Source organism: Monosiga brevicollis, genomic scaffold, assembly GCF_000002865.3.
Source record: "Monosiga brevicollis MX1 MONBRscaffold_43 genomic scaffold, whole genome shotgun sequence".
Taxonomy (NCBI): Eukaryota; class Choanoflagellata; order Craspedida; family Salpingoecidae; genus Monosiga; species Monosiga brevicollis.
In genome coordinates this window covers 107042-127916 of record NW_001865080.1, presented here as the reverse complement: position 1 = coordinate 127916, position 20875 = coordinate 107042, and the positions used below count along the sequence as shown (strand labels likewise).

Genomic DNA, 20875 nt, shown 5'->3' with positions numbered 1-20875 from the left:
ACCTTCCCCAACCAACCGAGCAATCGCCCGCCAGGCAGCTAGATGAACAAGTGTGCCCCCCCCCCCTGACCGCCACTGCCCCATGCCGCCGCCGCCATATCATATCGCTGCCATTTGTGGTGTGGGGGCTGATGTTGCGCGTGCATGGAATGACGTCATGTATGTCGTGGGTCATGACGCAGATCGAGCGTGCCACCAGGCTAAAATCTACTGCAGCATAAAATTGGGTTTTTGAAGTTTATATAGTCAATCATGAGTTAGTTTATGCAGTTTTCCATCACGTTTAAGCATGGCACGCCGCACAGTCATCTGTGTCCCATGCACGCATGTCCACGCACGTCCACGGCCCATTGTCAGATAAAATTTGATAACATCATCGAACAGAGTGAGCATAACCATTTCGTTGGATGATGTCAGTGTTCACTGCGTTCGTCTTCTGTGCAGTTGGAACCTCCGGCGCGGCGCTGCGGGTGCAGTCGAGTGGCAGCCAGAACTTCTCAGTGGCCAAGAACGGTGTTGATCTCGACAGTGGAGATTGAAGCACTGGTAGGCGCTCAAGCTGGGTCTTGCTTCGTGTCTCGTGGATGAGCCACGCTCCTCAGTACACGACCCTCGCTGCAGCTTCACGGGTAGCGGCTCGCACCAGCCCCCTCTCCTTTCAAAATGGAAACGCTCTCGCGCTGGCTCGGCCTGGGCGGCGGTAGCGGTGCAGGTGCCGATTTTATCGGCACTGTCATGGGCATTGGCAATACCAAACTCACCATCCAACGCGTCATTGCCGAAGGTTGGTTCCCCTCACCCACACCTTCCCTTCTTCTCCACCACCCCTCGCAGACATGATCCATTCCATCCGACATTGTGCGTGCCGCCTCACCGACCTCACCATCAACCCCCGGCCCCCTCAATGCCTCCATCGGACATCCTCACCCCGCGCCTAGGTGGATTTGGCATCGTGTATGTCGCCACGGACGATGCACGCACCAAATATGCGGTCAAACGCCTCCTGACGCACGATCGCGCTCAGGCCAAAGCCGTCAAGGCCGAGATTCAGGCCCTGCAACGCGTCAAGGATCAGGGCGGTCACGAAAACATCATTCGCCTCCTCACAGCCGCCAAGGGCGAGGGCGATCCTCGCCGACAAATCCAGGAATACATGATCATCACCCCCTTTTACAAGGAGGGCACCCTCTTCGCCTACGCCACCGAGCGTGACCGCCGCCTCGGCCTCAAACGCATCTCCGTGCTCTTCAAGCAATGTGCCAGCGCCGTTGCCTTTCTCCACGGCCTCGAACCCCTCATCATCCATCGCGATATCAAGGTGCTTATGCCCCCTGCCTCGGTCCATCACTTTTTCTCTCAGCTGTGCAACTCACAACGTTCGTTTTGCATGCATCCACGACCCCATCGTCTTCATCTTACCCTAGGCAGAAAACTACTTTCTCACCGACGACGGTGATGTCAAGCTCGGAGATTTTGGCAGTTGTACCTCCGAGCGCCTCAACCCAGCCAACATGAGCCATCGTGAAAAAGTTGCCGCCGAAGAAGCCATCCTTCAGGTACCCTCTGGTCTTTTCTTGGACTTTGTTTGCTTTGGCATATATGCTTGCACACAACACACAACACGCCACCGCCCCACCCCCTTGATCTCGCCTGCTCTTTTCTCTCGTCTCTGTATCGAGTCGCTTCTCTGTTTCTCTGTCTTTCCTTCCCGAAGCTGGTGCGGTCACTGCCGCTTGCTGACGCGACATGTGCCAAATGCGCTTGCTCTCAGGTCACGACACCACAAAATCGCACTCCGGAGATGTTGGACATGCATTCTGAGAAACCCGTGGACGAGCGCGTTGATAGTGCGTCTGCATCCGAGTCATGACTTCCTCGCTTGCCCACAACGTGCTACATGAGCTAACCTTGGCCTCCTATCATCCCCGTAGTCTGGGCTCTGGGCTGCCTTCTTTACACACTCTGCTACCGGGTACGCCGAGAAAAGTCCATGTTCTTCCATTTTGCCTTTCTTGGCACCTGTGCCTAAATGACATTTGACATCTGCTGCACTGGCCAATCCACCCATAGAAACATCCCTTCGAAGAGGGCAACGTGCTAGCCATTTGCAACCTCAAATATGATCTACCTACCACCGATGAAAAGTTGGAGCCGTTCCGCCAAGTGATTCGTAAGTCCCCCCTCACCCACTCACTCTCTCCCTCTCAGCACCCCCTCCCTCCCTCTCTCTCTCTCTCTCTCCTTTTCGGACATTGTCCAGCACATTTCCTGTTTTTCTCCCATTTGCTTTTCGCTCATGACATGTTTGCGCCCGTCAACGACCACCGACTGCCACAAACTGACAGAACAACTTTTAAAGGCCGACCCGCGCGATCGTCCCTCTGCATCCGAAGCTGTCCTGCTTGTGTAACCGAATCATTCTAGCCTCGCGTTGTTCGTAGTTTTCATACCCCTTCCCAAAGGCCACTTTTGCCTTGCCTGCCGTTTGGCTCGGTCTCGTCGGCTCGCTTTGCCTCACTGGAGCAGTGCAACGCTTTTCAATTTCACAATTTCGATTCATATCACCTGGACCTCAGCAACACCTCATCTCATATGCCACATGCTCGCACCTCTTTCTTCGCCCGTGTGCCTTTGGTCCAGCCGCCCAAGCTAACAAGGATGGGTGGGGCCAAAAAAGGGGATGCACACCTAAACATACAAAGACACCAAATACATCCAAATAACAAAACTATAAAAGTGGACTGCTTCTTCTACCAGTGAACAAGCGCGGTTGATAAAATATGGCCATTGAATAGACGCTCAGCGCCATTCCTCCCCAACAGCAGCCAACCTGCCCAGTATGTGGCAGGCTCAGAGCTGACTATGCAGTGGCTTCCTCGGGGATCAAAGTAGACGCCGCGCTCTCGACCGTCGGGATTTCCTGGCCCCCAGCCCCCATGCCCATAAACGGAGGATACAAAGACGCGTTGTCCTCATCGGAAAACGCCATGGCTCGCAGATGCTTGCTCACACGCCCAAACGTCCAGCGCTCTGAGGCCTGTGGCTGCCAGCATTCACTAATCACTTCAGCAATCCACGGATGGATACCATCAAGCTCAGGGCGCTCGTGGCGCAAGGCCACCGTCACAATGACAGCCGGCAACTCCATGCCCGCAAATGGTCGCCTGCGACCAAAAAGCTCATACAAAATCATGGCAAAGCTATCAACCCCGCCAGACAGGATCGATGAGTGCATGCCACCGCGTATCAACGAAGGAATAGATGATGGACTCCGGTGTTGCACCCGCACCTGTACACATCCGCTGGAAAACTAGGTGGCTCCTTGTTTTGCATACATTCTGCGCGGCAAGCGTTTACAACATCATTCAAAAACAGTCTGCACACGCCATGCGAATACACAAATGACAAGGAAACTTACCCGGTGCCATCCACAGAAACGTCCCAAATCCTCGTGCCTGAGAGCGGGAAAGCCACAATGACCGGCGTGAGTATCGCGCTCCTTACCCAATCTATGCCTCTTTGGAGCATGATGCGTGTATGCTGGAACCATCATGGCTCATGGCAGCATGGCTCAACGCATCATGACTCAATACATCATGTCACAAACCCTCATCGTGCCGTAAACTCTTACCGTCTGACAAGCATCGTGGCGGAGCGCGCTGCCAAAATCGCAAATTTTTGGAACCAAGGCGTCGAGGCTGAAGTCATCGTGCTCGCCGGGTTCCACCTCGGACATGCTCTGCACAAGGCCATGCAGATCGATACAAGCGCAAGCCGATCAGTTTGACGGGGTGGGTGCTCAAGAAAGTTGACTTGCAGTATAAGCAACGGACCGCTGACAAGGACCGGCCCATCAGGCTGGGCTCGAGAGACAGCAGGACATTGGGGGATTTCAGATCGTAGTGGATGAGCCCGTGGGCATGCAAGTATTCCATCCCGTCTGCGATTCCCTGCGCCCACTGAAGAGCAATCCGCAAGTCATAGCTGTTCAGTGAAGTGGCAAAGCGTGCACGCCCGTGAGGCTCGAGTTGCGGTTGGGGCAATCAGCAACATGGACCAGGCTTCTGGACCAGGCTTCTGGACCAGGATTCTCATTCTTGCTTGTTCCCGCGAACAGCCTTACATGTCCTCAGATGTGTAGAGAAGATTGTATAGGGAGCCATGCGTAGCGTATTCCATGCATAGCCACACGGCATACTTGCCCGACTCGTCATCTAGGATGAATGTCAAAAGTGATAGGATGAACACGCGTGCAGGTGGCCGTGATGATGCGTGCCCGAGGACATTTCAGGGGCGGGGGGTGGAGCACAAGAGGTGCGCGGGCAGAATAATAGTGAGACTTACAGGTGTGGCTCACGCCAAAGAGCTGGACAATGTTGGGGTGTCGCAGCTCGCTCAAAACCTTGAGCTCGGCGTCGAATTCTGGGGCTGAGTCGGCGTCGGTGCACTGCAACGAGCTGCGCACAAGCTGCTTGACAGCCACGTCGTGGCCCTGCCACGTCGCCCGATACACGGCCCCAAAGCTCCCGCGTCCAATCTGTTGATTTGTGTTGTGTTGTATTGAGTTTCGTTTCGTTTTGTTGTTGTGGTGTTATTTTCACAAAACAAAACAGCATACCAAAGAGGGCCATCGAGCGTGAGCAACAATGAGATGACCGAGGGACAGCTGCAACGAGTGTGGCAGACGATCTTGATTCAAGCATGGGAAGCACCAGAGAAGCCAAGCAAACGTACGAGATGGAGGTCAAGCAATTCATTCCGTTCGATCAAGGAGAAGGTGGTCAAGCCCTCCAGCATGGAATCGGACATGGAAACGGATGTGGGCGACCCTGTCGTGTAAAGGCAAGGCTATGAGAAGGATGCCGTGGGACATGCCCAAGCAGCAGAACAGATGAAGCTACTCCGCAAGCCTGCGTGCACGTACGGCGCAGCAGGTGCCGAAGCCCTTCACTCAGCATGCCGCTGGTTGACTCGCGCCAAGAGCGATGGGCTGGAGACGATGGCATGGACTGCGCGTCGCGCTCCGACAGCGGCTCGGCAGAATCATGGGTTAGTAGACCAGTCAAATGGGATTGTGTGCGCTTGTGGTGAATGCGGTCATGAGGCACCACCAGACCCGGGTCTTTGGAGGGGATGGGTGCGTCATTGGCGTTGTTAATGTCTGACAGATGGTCTGAACCCGAGGTGGGTGGCTCTCGCTCAATCATGAGCCAATGTTCGTCTGTGTTTTCAGTTTCTTGGCGATGACGTTCGATGCGCTTCCGCAGCCATTCGCTGATATTGGCACGCGCGAGCTGGTCACAGGTGCGACCGAGAATGTCCGTCTCGGCCGGGTTGGCACCGTACTTGAGCAGCATGTCAATCGTCGCGACACGCGACCATCGCGCTGCCAGGTGCAAGGGCGTTGCCTAGGAGCACGATCAAAGCCAAGAGCAGTCCGAGGGGATGGTTCTCTTCCGTGAGATCCTATGGACGAGCATGCTTGAAAACGAAGAAGAGCAGCAAGGTACGAAACCGACTGACCTGAATCCAGCCCTTAAAGTTGACATTACATTGGAGCTGCAGGAGTTGTCGAACCATCTGTCGGCAGGGGAAGGCAAAGGCCGTGCCGAGATGCAAGAGTCAAATGTGCGCCGGAGCCCAGCTCGAGAGGGCCGACGAATCAGGAAGCGCAGCAATGGAGGCTGAGAAACAGACCTCACTGTGATCTTCCAGGGATGCGGCATACTGGAGAGGCGTCAGGCGATGCGAGGGCACCTGAAGGAATCGCACATGAGCATCGCACAAGCATGGTACGACCAGGGTCGGGCAGTGCACCATTGTGGTTGAGGCCAGAGGCCCAGTGTGCTGCTTGATGGGGTTTATGAATGGATAAGCCACCCACCAGATAACCGAGGTGATTGAAAATGCCGGGCCAAACACCTTCAATGCACTGCTCGCGAAGTTGCGGGTAGCGTCGCAGCACGAGCTCGACGCGCTCAACATTGTTGTTCTAATCGGGCGCAACCATCATGACTTGCGGCCACCGACCAAGTGCGTGGCATGCCTGCCCCAGGAGGAGGCCCTGAAGAGCTGTCCATCCCAAAGCATACCTTGATATCGCGACGTAGTCCACGCACGGCGGCATGCACGTCAATGTCTGCCGGAAAGCAATGTGAGCAAAATCGCCGCGCGGCGGAAGAGACGGCGCTTTTTGTTTTTAAAAAGAGGCGATACACGACCCACCTTGATCTTGCATCCTGGAGCGTATCGAGGGCTGGCCTCGTGCGGGGACCCGTTGATGCATTCGAGTCGCAAGGGTCCCCGAGTCGAGTCACCGTGGCCTCAAGCACAGCGCGCAACCGCAACCGCAACCGCGCTGCGACGTGATCGTCAATCACCCAACAAGCCGAGACACACCACAACCAACACACCCATTCATCCACCCAACGCCGACACCAACGCCGACGCCGACCCTCCTGAAACTATTAACAGATACGATCTATGCTATCCACGTCACCCGCGTCACCAGCATCAGGTCGCTGCCGTTTGCTCACACACACAGAGAGAGACAGAGAGATAGACAGAGAGAGAGAGAGGCAGAGAGAGAGACAGAGAGAGACAGCGAGTGAGAGTTAAGAATTGAGAGAGAAAGAAAGAAGAGAAGGGAAAGGCGTAGAGAGAGAGAGAGAGAGAGAGAGACAGAGAGAGACAGCGAGTGAGAGAGAGAGAGAGAGAGAGAGAGAAAGAGAAAGAGAAAGAGAAAGAGAGACAGACAGACAGACAGACAGACAGACAGACAGACAGAGCATCAAGCGAGAGAGAGACAGAGAGACAGAGGGACAGAGCATCAAGAGAGACAGAGCATCAAGAGAGAGAGAGAGAGAGAGAGACAGAGACAGAGACAGAGCATCAAGCAAAGACACATGGGAAGAGTGGTGCTTAAGGGGATTTGAACAAAGAAACAAAAGAAAGCAAACTACCACACGTGGATAGAAAGCAAAAGCGTCATGTCAAGAGTTTAAGCAGTAGTTTGCTAAGAAGATGTAGATCTTATAACGCTCTTAAACCAACATACCGCTTAAAAGTGTGAACAAGTTGAAGCAGAAGCATCTACCATGGTTATATGCGCACATATCAGAGTAATAGTTGAAAAAGTAAATCAGCAACAGAAAATAACGTACAAATGATCTTAGAAGATGCATCAGAATATATAGAAATTGAAGAGCTCCAAAGCATTAGTGCAAGTTGATGTCATGCTCTCATCATCATCATCAAATTATACACTTAAATGCGTTTTTATAGTGTATTTGCACTTGTATTTTCCACACACGCACATTCAGTGAAACACTCGCAAGACAAACGCGACGACTCGACGACACGACGACACGACGACGACCCGACGGCAGTAACGCTGTAACGCGTGTGGATGCGGGTGTGGACGCATAGGGTTGGGACTGGCCTGTCTCGTCACGTGCAGGTGGCTTGTGCTGGGCAGCCCTTGAGTCGGGAATTTTGGGGGGTTGTTCGACAACAGACCGCCCAGATGGCCAACGCGGCGGCTGCACAGGCCACCCGCAAGTCCGGTGCCGAGGCTCTGGCGCAACTGCGCTTTGATAACAGCGCGCTGCGCGAACTCCCTGTGGACCCTGAGACCAAAAACTTTACTCGTCGCGTCTCTGGAGCATTCTACTCCCGCGTTGAACCGGCTCCCGTCGAAAACCCTCAAGTGCGCCCCCCGCACAAACACACGCACACACACGCGTGCGCGCGCGCACAGTGCTTCAACTCGTCTTGCTCGCGCCACCGCCTTGCTCACGCCGCCGCCCTTACCTTGTCTTCAAATATTAGGTGGTTGCACTGTCCTGGCCTGCTCTTGAGCTGCTGGGCCTCACCGAGGCGACGGTACAAGTTGATGATGACTTTGTCGCCGCATTTGCTGGTGCGCCCGTTGAACCCCCACGCACTTGCTCGAACCAGATCGTGCTGCCATTCTGACCCTCTCGGCCGTGGCTCTGCCATGCATCTGCGATCTGACGCAGGCAATGTTCCCATCCCCGGAGCCGAGTATGCCGCACACTGCTATTGTGGCCATCAATTTGGTTGGTGCTCTGCCTCCCGTGCCTCAATCAGGCTCCGAGCTCAAAAAAACCTGGCCGCTTCATTTCGGACTGCACATTCTTGCCAGGTTACTTCTCCGGTCAGCTCGGGGATGGAGCCGCCATGTACTTGGGCGAGGTGAGTTCATCAGGCCTCTCCCTCGTCCCGTGACACCCCCTCCGGTCCCGCAATAAAAGAACCGGCACACTCCTGCTCGACCCGCTCATCCGCTTTCGCATGCTACAGGTCGTCAATGAGCGCAATGAGCGCTGGGAACTTCAGTTCAAAGGTGCTGGACTGACCCCGTTTTCGCGACAGGCCGATGGCCGCAAGGTTGGACCTTTCCCCTTTGGCTCGCCTGTATCCACGCCGTGCCTTGTCATGCGACTAAATCATGCGAGACCTAACACCCTGCGCTTCCGCACTTTAGGTTCTTCGCTCCTCAATCCGAGAGTTTTTATGCTCAGAGGCCATGCATGCCCTCAACATCCCCACGACTCGAGCGGGGTACGTTTGCTTCGACGCGACCTGCAATTCGCTTTCAGCGCCAACACCTCACTCAAATCGCTGGAATTCTAGATCCTTGATCACCTCTGACACGCGGGTGGTCCGCGATATTTTTTACACGGGATCCCTGATCCAAGAACGAGCCACAGTCATTACCCGCCTTGCGCCCAGCTTCCTGCGGTATGCGTGCATCCCCACCAAACACTGTAGCGTTGCGCCGCGCTCTCACTCACTTGCCCCATCGACTCGACCGCTCGACCTTTTACAGCTTTGGCTCTTTCGAAGTAGTCAAGGAGAAGGACCCCAAGACAATGCAGGAAGGCTCCAGCCCGGGTCAAGTGGAACTCACCAAGAAACTGCTCGACTACCTGCTTGCACACCACTTTGCCGACATCTGGTCCCAGGATAGCTCGCCCGAGGACAAGTTTGCTGAATTTCTGGCCGAGGTGACGCGACGGACCGCTGCTCTAGTCGCCCAGTGGCAGTGCGTGGGCTGGTGTCACGGCGTGCTCAATACAGACAACATGAGCGTTCTTGGCCTGACCATCGACTACGGGCCCTTTGGCTTTATGGAGCAGTATGACCCCAACTTCATCTGCAACCGCTCCGATGATGGAGGGCGTTACGATTACCAGTCACAGCCCGAGATTTGCCGTTGGAACCTTCACCGCCTCGCCGATGTACTCGTACCCCATCTTCCGCTCGAGCGCGCCCGCGATATCATTGACAGGTATGCATCGCGAGCACAACCTCAAACACGGCTTCGTCGCCCGCCTGTACTTGCGGTTGTCTTCTTGGATTGACGTCTGTGGCTTCTTGGGCATGCACGGTGGTGCGGTCCGACTTTTCCTCATTTCGTGAGCTGAAATCGCTATTTGTTGTTCCAGGCACTACACCCGCACCTTTGAGCAGGCTTACATGGATGGCATGCGAGCCAAGCTGGGGTTGTTGTATCCTCAGGGCGAGGATCAAGAGCTCATCAAAGCCCTTTTCACCGTCATGGCCAAGACATCAGCCGATTTCACCAACACTTTCCGTCTGCTGAGGTCAGCCTGTGCTGCTGTCACGGCTCGTGCCGGTACATTGGCACAAGTCTGGTCTGGGTGTGTGGCAAAACCGGTGTGACCTTACTCACACACGACGCATTCCCGGATCCCCTAGCCGTTTCTCCATCGACGACCAAGGCCGGGCGCTTTGGCCTGCCTTGCGAGAGCAGTTGTATCCACTGGATGTATGTGGCAGCTTGGAATGTGTCCTGGTGCCAGCGCAAAGCGGACCGATGCTCTGTCTCACAGTCCACGCGTGCGTGTCAGGTTCAACGGCTGTTGAGTAAGCCACGGATCCCCGAAGACCAAATGCGGCAGCTACTGGCCATGCCTCAGTACGTGGGCACAGGGCGAGCCAAGCACACCTTGCTTGCCGCCGCTTTTGTCTGGGCCTGGTCCCTCATTGCGCGCTCTTGTTGCGTTCCTGCTCACACGTGGCCGTTAGGCTGGCCGAGATGATTGGCCTGGGGGCTGGCGTCCTAAATGTGGAGCAGCGCAAGTCGGCCCGTTTCAAAGAACTGCAACAACAGACGCAAGAAGCCATGGACGAAGATAACCTGACGCATTGGCAACTTTGGTTCAACAAATATGCTGCACGCCTGCAGGTCGACAATGACACGGCTCTCAAGCAGGACCAGATGGCACGCGATGCCGTCGAATCACGTCGCCGACAGGTTGGCCACTGCTGTGTGACAGGCTTGCACGACACACGAGACATCACCAATGTCAAATAGCGCCGCTGTCGCTGACGCGCCGGTTTCTGGCTGCTATAGGTGATGGATGAACACAACCCATCCTTTGTATTGCGCAACCATGTGGCGCAGACTGCCATTGCCAAGTGCGTAGTTGCTTTTGTAGGATTCTGGGCCGATTCGCCTGCTTGACGGTGATTCTCTGGCTAAGCTTACGGGGTCATGAAATTCCCTGGAACTTTGCATAGGGCTGAGCAGGGCGACTTTTCGGAAGTGCAGCGAGTACTTGAGGAACTCCGGTACGCAACCTATGCGATTCTTGTCGGTCATGTTGTCCAGGCTCCAATCCTGCTCACTCACCCTAATCGCCTGGACAGCCGTCCCTTTGCTGAGCGCGAGGATTTACAGCGCGCCCCGGTATGTCTCCGCCGTGTGCCATAGCTGTGTCTCGTAACCCTGCTCATGCCGCATATTGTTGTGTGCAACAGGCCTCGGCATGCGGCCTCGGCGTCTCTTGCAGCTCTTAAGACTTTCTGCCCCACTCAACTCGACTTGAGCACTGCCACCCCACATATCTACTCGCTTTACAATCCAATCCAAGCAAGAGCAGAAACATGGTTTCAGCGCACCTGCCTTCACCGATCCGCATCAGCGCGCCGCCGAGCGCCTCCACAGGTCAACATTTACATGTAGTAGTTTTCATCAGCTTTTCCTTCTCTTCCTGGCTCAGTGTGACTTTTAAACGCTAGTTCGAAGGTAAATGCAGTTTTGTATACTTTCCTAAGCTAATTTGTAGCAGTAATCTTACGACTTTTTGCAGCATTGGAAATTACACAGCGACCGAGACAGCGCGACACCGCGACACTGTCTGCGCGGGCGCAGGAGAGGGGAGGGAGACATGATCTGATCACAACAGGGAGAGAGCTGGTCGCCACTGATTTTTTAGCGCAAGGGGCGCTTGCGTCATTTTGGCAGCATGGCTGGGTTGCCCTTTGTCGACCTCGTCTTTTTGGCGGGCGTCAAGGATCCGGACGGAGCTGAGGCGCCGAACCAGGTGCGCGCTGTGCTCCAGGGATCGGTCTCTGATCCTTCCCTCTCTATTGGCCGTTTGATCTCAGACCTGGGCGACAACCTCACACTGGCTGGACGGGCGTGTTGCTGGTCGTGCCCTGCTGACTTACGCAGCGTGCCCAGTCGTCGATCGTCGTGCTGGCCAGTAGCAGCTCGGTTGACAATGCCGTCCTCAGCATCCTCAATGTTGGTTCCCGTGCAGTGCCGTTGATCGCCAGCCCAACACTCCTTGCCGGCGTCTGCTCAATAACAAATCGCGACCATCGCTTGCAATGCACCGCAGTTGTCATGCACAGCGCCCCGACTTCCTACTTTTCGCTCAGCCGTGCTGACTAATGAGGTAATGGACCTAGCTCATGCTCAGCTCGCCGCCGTCGCCAGCCCGAGTCCACTCACTGCAGCTCGGTTGATTTGTAAACTCTGCAGCGGGGGCAACGCACCTATCTGGAAGCTTTGGTCTATGCCCTTGAACGTGCCGTCAGTCCCTGCGCCACAACTCGCTGTTGCCTCACACCATTTGGCACCTTGAGCGCGATGATTTCCCCTGCTCTTATCCGTCTCCAACGGATCAACCCTTCGCTTACATGATGTTCTGTGCTTCATTCATTGTAGGATGGCGAGCGGACCATGCGTTGCCTGGCCTTCATATCTCATCTGCCGCTCTGGTACCAGCAAAGGTCAGGCACCCGGCTCGTTGCACCCGCCTCACCCTGCGCGACAGTTGTCCTCACCAGACCCCCCTTGGCGGGAATCGAGCTTAGAGCGGCCCTGCGTTACGTCTATGAGCAACCCGTCCGTGCGCAAGCCAAACTGCTCAACACCATCCTCAGCCTGCGCGTCTACAGCCGGTAAGGCCGCCTACAAACTCCCCGGCCCGTCTCAGTGTGAACCCGCCTCTTGCTAACGGCTCCCGACGTCGACCTAGGGTGATATTCAACGTCTGGATCTTCACCACAATGCCAGCCTTTCCATCTACCGCCCCCCCTTGGCCCTCTTGCAGGCCCCTTTTGGCGTGGTGGGCTTGGTTGTCGTTCCCTCCGATGTTCTGCTTTTCCCCGCCGTCGTGCGAGCACGACCGGGCTCATCGTGCTGCGACCCTGTATCGCGATTTAGATTGACTTGCTACTGCAATATCTTTGCCCCCGAGACGTTGTTCACATTGTGCTGCACGCCGTCCTAGGCCGCAAGATTATTGTGGCTGGCCGCCACATGACAGGCGTGGCTCACGCTTGTGCAGCCATCCAACAACTGATGTATCCCCTCAGTGTGTGGTCTGTGTTTATTCCCAACCTTCCGCGGTATGCGCTCTCATCCTTTTGCGCTCCCAGCACATTCCCTACCCTTGGCCTAACCTCGCACGCGCCCCATCTGAACTAGACACCTGGTGGCCGACGTGACGCCGATCCCGTCGCAATACCTTGTGGGCATTCACAGTGATGACTTGCCTTTGGCCGACGTGGGCGACGGCATTGTCGTCCAACTGGACGACTCACAGCTGCAGGGCAGCACAGCGATGGATTTACCTGCGCTTCCCGAAGTGGAACAGCTCATCCTCGACGTGCAGTTTGCTCAGGCGTACACCACGGCCATCAACCATGCTACCACATCCCACGAGTACCTTCGCTTTGACGAAGCATACAATGCCTTTGGCCCTGACAGCTTTGAAAGTGACATCGCTCGGCGAGGGGGTGACTCGACCGGCACGCAACACTCCAGTGCCGATGACAAGCTGCAAGCCGTCCTGCTCGCCATTGGCGAGGGGAGCCTCGGCGCTCGTGTGCGCTGGCTCTTCCTCCGCTTTTGGACCATGCTGCTCAAGGACTTTTCACAGATGTTTCTTTTCATTGGTGACCCCATGCTCGTGCAAAAGGATGAGCAAAGGGCTCCCATCTTCAATCAGCGCTGCTTTCTCTACCACGAACGGTGAGTTGCCCAATACCGCGGGGGTTCCACCAAAGCTATGGCCCCTTCGAAACTGCATGACGATACCTGCGCTACTTATTCTCTACAATCGGTTTTTGCTTTCACCTTCACCCACGCTGTTTATCATCAACATGTCACTTTGTTCTCCCTGCATTGATGCCCTCTTCTGCGCTGTTATTCAGCTCCTCTCGCAAGCTCGCCAGCGGTGTGTAAACCTCTCACCCAATCCTGCCCCTGCGAGTGTCAGGTCGGCTGTTTGAGGCCTCACTCCCGGTGCCTGCACCCGTAGATGATCCCCGCAGTCTTGAACTGTTTGAACAATTGTTTGAAGCGCAATCTTTCCAAGTCTTTCTGCACCAAATGGTAGGGTCGGCGCATTACTGAAACAGCCTCTGCATTTCTATATCCAGGCCTTGTGGGCCGTGCTTGTTTTGCTTGCATCGCGCGCGTTGCCCGGGAGCTCACGCCGCCTGGTGCTGTCTTTCTGTGGTGCTGCCCAGTGCAAGAACGCAGCTTTTATGCAACCTTTTGACCTGTTTCTTCGGTCGTACATGCAAGGCAAGGAGGCGACCGTACCCACGGTCCTTCACCTGTTTGCGTGGACAGCGCTGCAGGAAGCCCCAAACACGAGCGTACAGCTGCAGCTCGACCGCACTTTGCCACAGACTCCCGTCGAGGACCCCAAACTTCCACATCACGCGCCAGGCGAGGCAAACTTGGCCGATGATGATTTGAACAAGCGCACACCACTGCGCCCCCCACTTCGCGAAGGCCACCGTCACTACGACCATGCCCTTTTGCGCACCAGCTGGGAGCGGGCTCCGCAGTGCGTGCGCGACTTTTTGCAGCTGATTGTGGCTGACGCACGGGTTGCTGATCTGGATACGTGGTACCGCGCCAATCTGACCGAGTTTCAGGCCTCCGTTCAAGATGAATACGTGGCATATGGCGTTGCCCGCCGCTTATGGACCCTGCATCACCGTGACAAGCTGGCGACAAGCTCTGAATCCAAGCGGGAGTTTGCACTGTCAGCGCGCAAGTTTGACATCCTACTCAACGTCCTACACACCCTCTTAAATCATGCACCCCCCGATGCCAGTCTCAGCGCGGCTGAAGCTGGTAGCGCCCCTCTGCATCGCTACATCGCGGCCCGCAGCTGGGTTGACCGCGTGGCTGCGCATCTAGTGCCTGTCATCAATGGTTACTCGTACCGAGACACACGAAGCGATCGACAGCTCTTGTCAGACCAGTTCTGGCATCACCCCCTCTGGGACAGCATTGAGTTTTGGGTTGACACCATCCTCCATCATGTGGAAACCGCTCACTCCGAATGCCTACGAGCTGGCGGCTCGGAGGATCTGGTGACCGACTTTTCCAATGCAGCCCGCGGTGTCATTGCTGAGTTTGTCTTATACATGCACAACCTTGGGGTCGCGATTGAAGTCATCCGCCGCGTGGTCCAAGAAACGGCCGAATTTTATTGCAAGCTCGCGCCATCCTACGTCACCACGCTGGAGAGCATCATCCCTGCGGAGGCTAAGCAGCGCCAGGCTCGTCCAGGCCGACCTTCCCTGCGCCATCTTAGCCTTAGCTATCACCGCAACTCGCTGGTGGTTGATGTATTTGATGACCCGACTGCCATAGCGCTTCTGCCGGACCGTGCGGCCCTTCTTTTGCCGGCTGAATCTTCGACCTTTGGCTATTTGGGTGTTACCTTGTTGTACACACATGGGCGCCGTTGGGCTTGCGCTACGGGCAATCTGCATATCACCAACTATCGCATCCTGTTTACCGGATGGGCACAGAGTGCTCAAGAGCGCGGTGACCACCGAGTATACGCCAGCGACAATCTTCAACGCCGCAACCTGCGTTCGACTACAAGCTCACAACTCTCCCCGGTGGCCGAAGAGGGCACGTCAAAATCCCCCTCTTCAATCAGTGCGCAAGAGCGTAGTGATGGTCCCCCTCGTACCTCAACGCCTGTGACCAGTCGGACCAACAGTCTGTCGCGCTCCTCATTTCCCACTTTGGGCCTGTCCACGGAGGATCTGGATGAAGAGTATGGTAAGCCTGTGCCCTTTTGAAATGTTTGCGTTGTTGTTGATGGTGTCTTTCTTTGAGCAAGGATTGCGGGCGGGCGGACGGGTGCTTTTCGAGGCTGCGGGGACCAGATACGGTGTAAAAGGTTTCTTTTTCCTTTTTTTTTTTTGTGGGGGGTTGTTTGCTTGTTTTTGCGATGTTGGTTGCGATGACTGACAAAAGATTTTGCCGACGCAGTGGACTTGGACCTCCATGAACACTTGGATGCAGGATCAGATGACGAGCTTGAGGATCAGATGGATATTTCTGAGTTCTGGGCGCCCACGGACAGTTTTGCACCCGTACGTACTCGCTCCGTTTTGCGCCACTCTTTGAATGCCTTTGCCCTGCCCACATCCCTGAATTTCATCCCACACTAGGTGGTTCTCAGCATGCCCTTGGCGGCCGTGGCCAACATCAATACGTTCTCGATTGACGGAATGGCACACCAGCGGGCGCGACAATGGCACACCAAGGGCATAGTCATACTCGGCAAAAACTTTCAGGTCGCATATTAGCTCTCCACGGAACCACTCTTCTCGTGCTGTTCTCTGTTTTGAATGTGGCATTTGTGCTTTCTCACCTGCGTGTGCGTGGGGACACGTGTGTGGGGGGGATGTGACGACTCGATTAGACCATGCGGCTTACCGTTGACAAGGTTCATGCTCCTGTGCTGGCGGATATCGAAGGCAACCTCCACCGCGTGCTTGAACGAGTCAATGACCAGGTTGGTTGGACCTGATCCATGACGACACTCCTGCTGTTGCTGACAGAACTCGCCCAGCCCTCGCTGGCCTCATCGTCCTCATGCGTGAACCTGATTGGCTGCTGCAGAATTCATTTGCGATGCACACCTCGACCAAAAAGAATCAAGCTGATGTCAGTCTAGCAACCCCTCCCTTCTTGGTTGAACTCTTTGAGCTGCGCTGCGTTTCATGCTTGATCAAGCCTCACGCGCATGCTCTGTCGGTCGGCGCTTCTGCCTGTTACGCCCTTTCCTTGTTGCTTCGTTCTGGTCAGGGCCGGAAAACAGTGGCTTCGCTCGAGACGATCCACCGCATTGTGGTGGAAGGCTTCCGCCGCAAATCTCGAATGATCTCCACGACAAGTGACGGCTCATCTCGCGAGTGCGTCCTCACGTCATCCTGTTTTTGTTTTTGGTCTTGGTTTGTTTTGATGACCCTTCTTGTTTTGAATCCGGTCACAAGCTTTCACCCCTTGTCGATTTTGACTCTCTTTTATAGCTCCAGTTTCCATAGTCTTGTGAGCACGCTTTCGGTACGATCTGAGACTGCGACCGTTTCCAATTTCCTCTCCTTCGCCCCTTGACTTATCATGAATCCTGTGCTTCATTCTATTACGCGTTTTATTACAGGCCACCCATGCCGGCGAGCACTCGTAAGTGTCCGAGCACACGCCTGAGTGCACAATCTGATACTCTTTCCTCCTTCCGCGTTGCGGGTGCTGCTTCTCAATGCATATGTTTCTTTGCTTATCCCTGCCTTTCTTGTTCTTTTTCTTTGCCAGCTTGGACGAAACCATCGCCTCGGCATTGGCCGTAGATGCAACGCGTCAGGACACGTTATTTTCTGACTTTGATCGCATGAACATCCTGGGCGTTGACCATTCCTCGGGTGTCCTTCCTGGTACGTCTGCGCGTTGCAGAAGCCGATCGACTCGTGACCAACACAGGACAGGTCGTGCACCATCAGACCCTGGTGGTCATTACGGTCGCCCGCACTCATCAACAAACCGGACCGTGGGCTCGCCGTAGGTTGGCGGGCAGTACCCAACCACGGCTTTCGCAAAGTGCACAGCTACCCTGAACTGTTTTTGCTGCCTGATGCCTTGGACCCGAGCGAGGAAGCGGGTGCCATGTCCGCTTTTGTACATAACCGCATCCCCATCCTGCAGTGGACCAATGCGACAACGGGTGCAGCCATCCTCATGTCAGTGCTGTCCAACACCTGATGCTTGTTCAGGCGACTCAACCAGTTGTTTTTGAGCAAATTTGCTGCTACTTTGGCGTCTCACACACGGGTGAATTGTGCGAAACGTCATTGTATCATAGGGGCGCTGCATGTGCGCAAGCCTCCTGCAGCAGCGTGCAAGCATTCTATCGCGCCCTGCTGGATCTGCGCGTCAAGCCGGTCCGAGGTCAAAACGCGCAGGGATCGCAACGCTTGATGGATTTAAAGCTGCAAAAGCTACCCGTGTCCAAAGGGTCGGATGCGCAGCCGCAGATAGTTGTGCTAGGAGACAATGCTAGCACCCAAGATCCACAAATTCCCGGCGTCACCTTTATTGATGTGACCATGGCATCACGCCCTCTAATCACCAGCGTTGCCACTATTCACGAGATGTAAGCACGGGCATCTGCTTTGACATTTGCTGAAACGAGCGCCCTCTGATCACGCATCGGGGTCAATCGGTCGCTGCCGTATGTTTCAAAACCTAGGGCGCGAGAACTTTCGGTGCTGGCTGCCGGACTGGACACGGGAAGCTTCTGGCGCGACTTGGACAAAATCGGTTGGCTGACACAGGTGGCCGATTTGCTCCACTGGTCCAATGTCATTGCCGACTTGTGTACCGAAACACACGCGGTTGTTGTGATTGCCATGGAGCATGGGTGCGATGCCGCCATGCAGGTACGTTTGGGCATGACGCAGAGTCAAAGTTTCTGGGTCAAAAATTTCAATGGCCCATGACTTGGTGAAATCACGGTTGCTTACACTTTATGGCTTTATTGACGGATGGGCGGGCACTGCCGAATACAACCTGCTTAGTTGACGAGTTTGGCCATGCTGCAACTGGACACCCATTATCGCCAGCTAGATGCCTTCATGGTAGGGTGCAATGAGAAGATGTTGACACGAATGGCCGGATGGGCCTTGCAGGGCCTTTCCAACGCATCTCTCATGCACCTGCATTTCAATCGTGGCTAGGCGCATATCATCAATCGCGTGTGGATTCAGCACGGGCATCCATTTGCGGCACGCGCCGGCCTCGTGGCCGCCAAGCCGTCTCCCCGCAGTGCCGAGCTGTCGGGCGTTGCGGGACTACCTGCCCCAACTTTTGGTCTGGTACGTCACATGTTTGGCTCTTGAGGAGGGTAGTTTCAACCTGTGAGTCTGTTTTATGCTCGTGAGAAGACGTTGTTTCCTTGGCTTTTTAAGGCCGTTTGTGTGTTTGTGCGGGGTAGTTTTTGGACTGCGTTTATCAGATGTTATCACAATTTCCGGCCCAGTTTGAGTTCAATGCCGAGCTTTTGGAGGCAATCTTTCACCACAGCTACTCTGCCCGGTGCGTGCGAGAACGGTCGCATTGACACACGACTCTCAAGCAACGGGTTTTCAACATGCTGGACCACAGCCGTGCTCATGCGGGTGCCTTGTTTGGTGGATGGTGGATGGAATTGGTAAATGGTCGCAGCTTTGGCAACTTCCTATGCAACGACCAAGCTTACCGAGATCGACTTGGTATCGATATGGACGACCTCTTTGCGTTTGTGATGGATGCTCACGCCAAAACACCGCAATATGCCAATCTGATGTACAGTGCCTGCAACGCGCACGTTCTCCGCACCAACGCGGCGCTTCCCATGATGCAGTACGTGTGCGCACCGTCCCACGCATGAGTGGAGCCCGGGCTGTTTTTTGTGTAGCTACGAGCTCTGTGGACTCACACTCACGCTGTGCGATGGCGTGGTCAGGCTGTGGCGGCAGGTGTACATGCCCACACCCGTGCTTGCCACAAACGAGCAGGCCGGAAAAGGCAGTTGCCCGGACCATGTGTGGCAGGCAGCTCACGAGCACGCGAAAAGCTGGGACCAAGCACCAGAGGGCCACTACGTCGGATTGTGGAACGTCTTGCGTGACTTGGCTACAGCACGAGGTCTGTCTCTCGCGTTGTGCAGATTGAAGGAAAAGGCAGGCATTCGCATGTTCTGCTTGAGCTGGTCCTATAGGCGATGGGCTCGAATCGACACTGAATTCGTATTGGGACTGCTGTGGCTCGCAGGCGTGGACTGGGCGGTTATTTGGGCACAACGGCAGCCGGCAACGCCCAGCGCACCGCCCACGCCAGATTGGCGGCTCAAGGGCTCTATGCGTGGCCTCAACGGCCGCTTACTAACGCGCTCAACCGTGCGCTCTAAGCGGCGGTACGTGGCCACCAAGCGGTTGATCGACCAAATGGAATGGCTGTCATCATTTTCATTTGTGCCGTTGCCTTTTACCGCCCGTAGGCGTCATTCGTCTTTTGCCGTGCCACAGATCCGGCGCTTCTTCTCCTCCGACTCGGTTGACGTTGAGGACGAGGTGTGTCTGTGTGTGTCTGTGTGTGTCTGTGTGCACATGTGCCAAATCAGTCGCGCTGGGTTCAGATGGAATTTCGAGCATAAAACAGGTTTAGAAACGAATGACATCCTGACACAGGTTTGCTGGTGAGCGTGCGTAGGTTATTCACGAAGCGCTGGTAGAGGATGCGCCAGAGGTGACCAATGCCATCTTTTATGACGTCGAGCTGGAAGGTCAATCTGGAACTGGCCCTCCAGCGCGTGAATTTGCCGTGTCTCTCGGTAGGTGCTGGGGCGACACCGGGGAGGGCGGCGGCGGTGGCCCAATTGGACTTTATCGGTCTTGGTGCCCATGTTTCCTGTCATTGATGCTTTCTTGTTTGACTCGACGCGTTTGTGGAGGAAGCCTGGGGCCGAGAGTTTGTCTGGGGTTTTGTATTCATCGACTGTCGGTTTGGGGTGCGTGCCATAGTCAAACAGCGATTGGGCAAGACGTTCCTTGTGGCGGGCAGCTTGTTTGTGCACGCCATCATTGAGTTTTACCCGCACAACCACAGCCGCAGCGCCTCCTTTGTTCTTACCCACAACTCCCACGTGGAAGTTAAAGATCAGCTGCGCCGCGGTGAGGTACGATCTAGCCGAAGCAGCGACCTTCTCGACATTCTCGCCCTGGTGTTGCTTAACCTCACATTCCCTCGATCGCTCCTTGCCTGGCGTGGGCGCGTCGTAGGGCGCGTACCTAATCATCCGCGTGGCCCCACGACACTCGCTGACCTTTTTGTTCGAGACCCCGGCCGACCGGCGCGCGTGTCACGAGGCTCTCCTGCAGTGCATGCAACAAAGCGACGCCTAAACAAGGTCGCGCGTCATCGGCTCGAGGCTTGTCCTCAAGTGCCAACTAATTATGGGGCCTGCGCTTTCAATCTTCTCTGCCATCATAAATAATACCCCTCCTAAATAAACTCCATACTACTCAGTCCAGTGTCGATCAGTTGAGATTTGAACTTTTGCTGACATCAATGGTTTTCTTCTCCCCAAGACAAAAGCCAAGGAAGAAGGGGGTCTTTTCGGTCAGAAGCTCTACACGACGACCACCCAGCGTGGCCCTTTTCCCTCTTCTGGGCTCGGTGCGTGGTGTCCCCGTCTCCCTCTCGCTCGCTCGCTCGCTCGCTCTCTCTCTC

General features: G+C 55.3%; 4 protein-coding genes across 4 annotated transcripts in view; 2 read left to right on the top strand and 2 right to left on the bottom strand.

Annotated features, from left to right (window-relative positions):
- The window catches only part of MONBRDRAFT_12688 (uncharacterized protein), a gene marked incomplete at both ends in the record, with an annotated part of 3671 nt that extends 3587 nt beyond the window's left edge, over positions 1-84 (bottom strand). The window contains one exon of the mRNA XM_001750536.1: positions 3-84. Within this exon, the coding sequence (XP_001750588.1) occupies positions 3-84 (82 nt within the window). The remainder of the gene's footprint in view (positions 1-2) is intronic.
- A 579-nt stretch (positions 85-663) lies between these two features.
- Positions 664-2424, top strand: MONBRDRAFT_30098 (uncharacterized protein; the record flags this gene model as incomplete). The annotated part of the gene is made up of 6 exons (XM_001750571.1): positions 664-784; positions 939-1339; positions 1425-1556; positions 1772-1847; positions 1932-1972; positions 2071-2424. The coding sequence occupies 6 exons, from the start codon at positions 664-666 to the stop codon at positions 2422-2424; spliced, it is 1125 nt and encodes a 374-aa protein (XP_001750623.1).
- Positions 2425-2534: 110 nt separating this feature from the next.
- MONBRDRAFT_34639 (uncharacterized protein) lies at positions 2535-6830 on the bottom strand (the record flags this gene model as incomplete). The annotated part of the gene is made up of 14 exons (XM_001750535.1): positions 2535-3200; positions 3290-3338; positions 3419-3455; positions 3632-3739; positions 3834-3984; positions 4124-4214; positions 4345-4537; positions 4735-4829; positions 4925-5408; positions 5524-5580; positions 5698-5757; positions 5885-5992; positions 6093-6139; positions 6683-6830. The coding sequence occupies 14 exons, from the start codon at positions 6828-6830 to the stop codon at positions 2861-2863; spliced, it is 1968 nt and encodes a 655-aa protein (XP_001750587.1). The 3' UTR covers positions 2535-2860.
- A 485-nt stretch (positions 6831-7315) lies between these two features.
- On the top strand, positions 7316-20700 carry MONBRDRAFT_34638 (uncharacterized protein). The gene is made up of 45 exons (XM_001750570.1): positions 7316-7708; positions 7831-7921; positions 8022-8081; positions 8168-8217; positions 8326-8412; positions 8510-8586; positions 8659-8766; positions 8855-9316; positions 9474-9632; positions 9748-9817; positions 9900-9967; positions 10078-10306; positions 10406-10470; positions 10573-10623; positions 10702-10741; positions 10926-10999; positions 11300-11378; positions 11822-11872; positions 12008-12072; positions 12157-12243; positions 12359-12410; positions 12509-12693; positions 12773-13318; positions 13686-15382; positions 15629-15699; positions 15778-15903; positions 16032-16124; positions 16232-16366; positions 16418-16524; positions 16642-16675; positions 16773-16795; positions 16925-17043; positions 17172-17346; positions 17469-17759; positions 17856-18045; positions 18184-18243; positions 18343-18480; positions 18600-18700; positions 18830-19006; positions 19110-19291; positions 19418-19559; positions 19644-19716; positions 19856-19976; positions 20167-20321; positions 20425-20700. Exons 1-45 carry the CDS (start codon positions 7409-7411, stop codon positions 20545-20547), a joined length of 7389 nt encoding a protein of 2462 aa, XP_001750622.1. The 5' UTR covers positions 7316-7408; the 3' UTR covers positions 20548-20700.
- Positions 20701-20875: the final 175 nt, after the last annotated feature.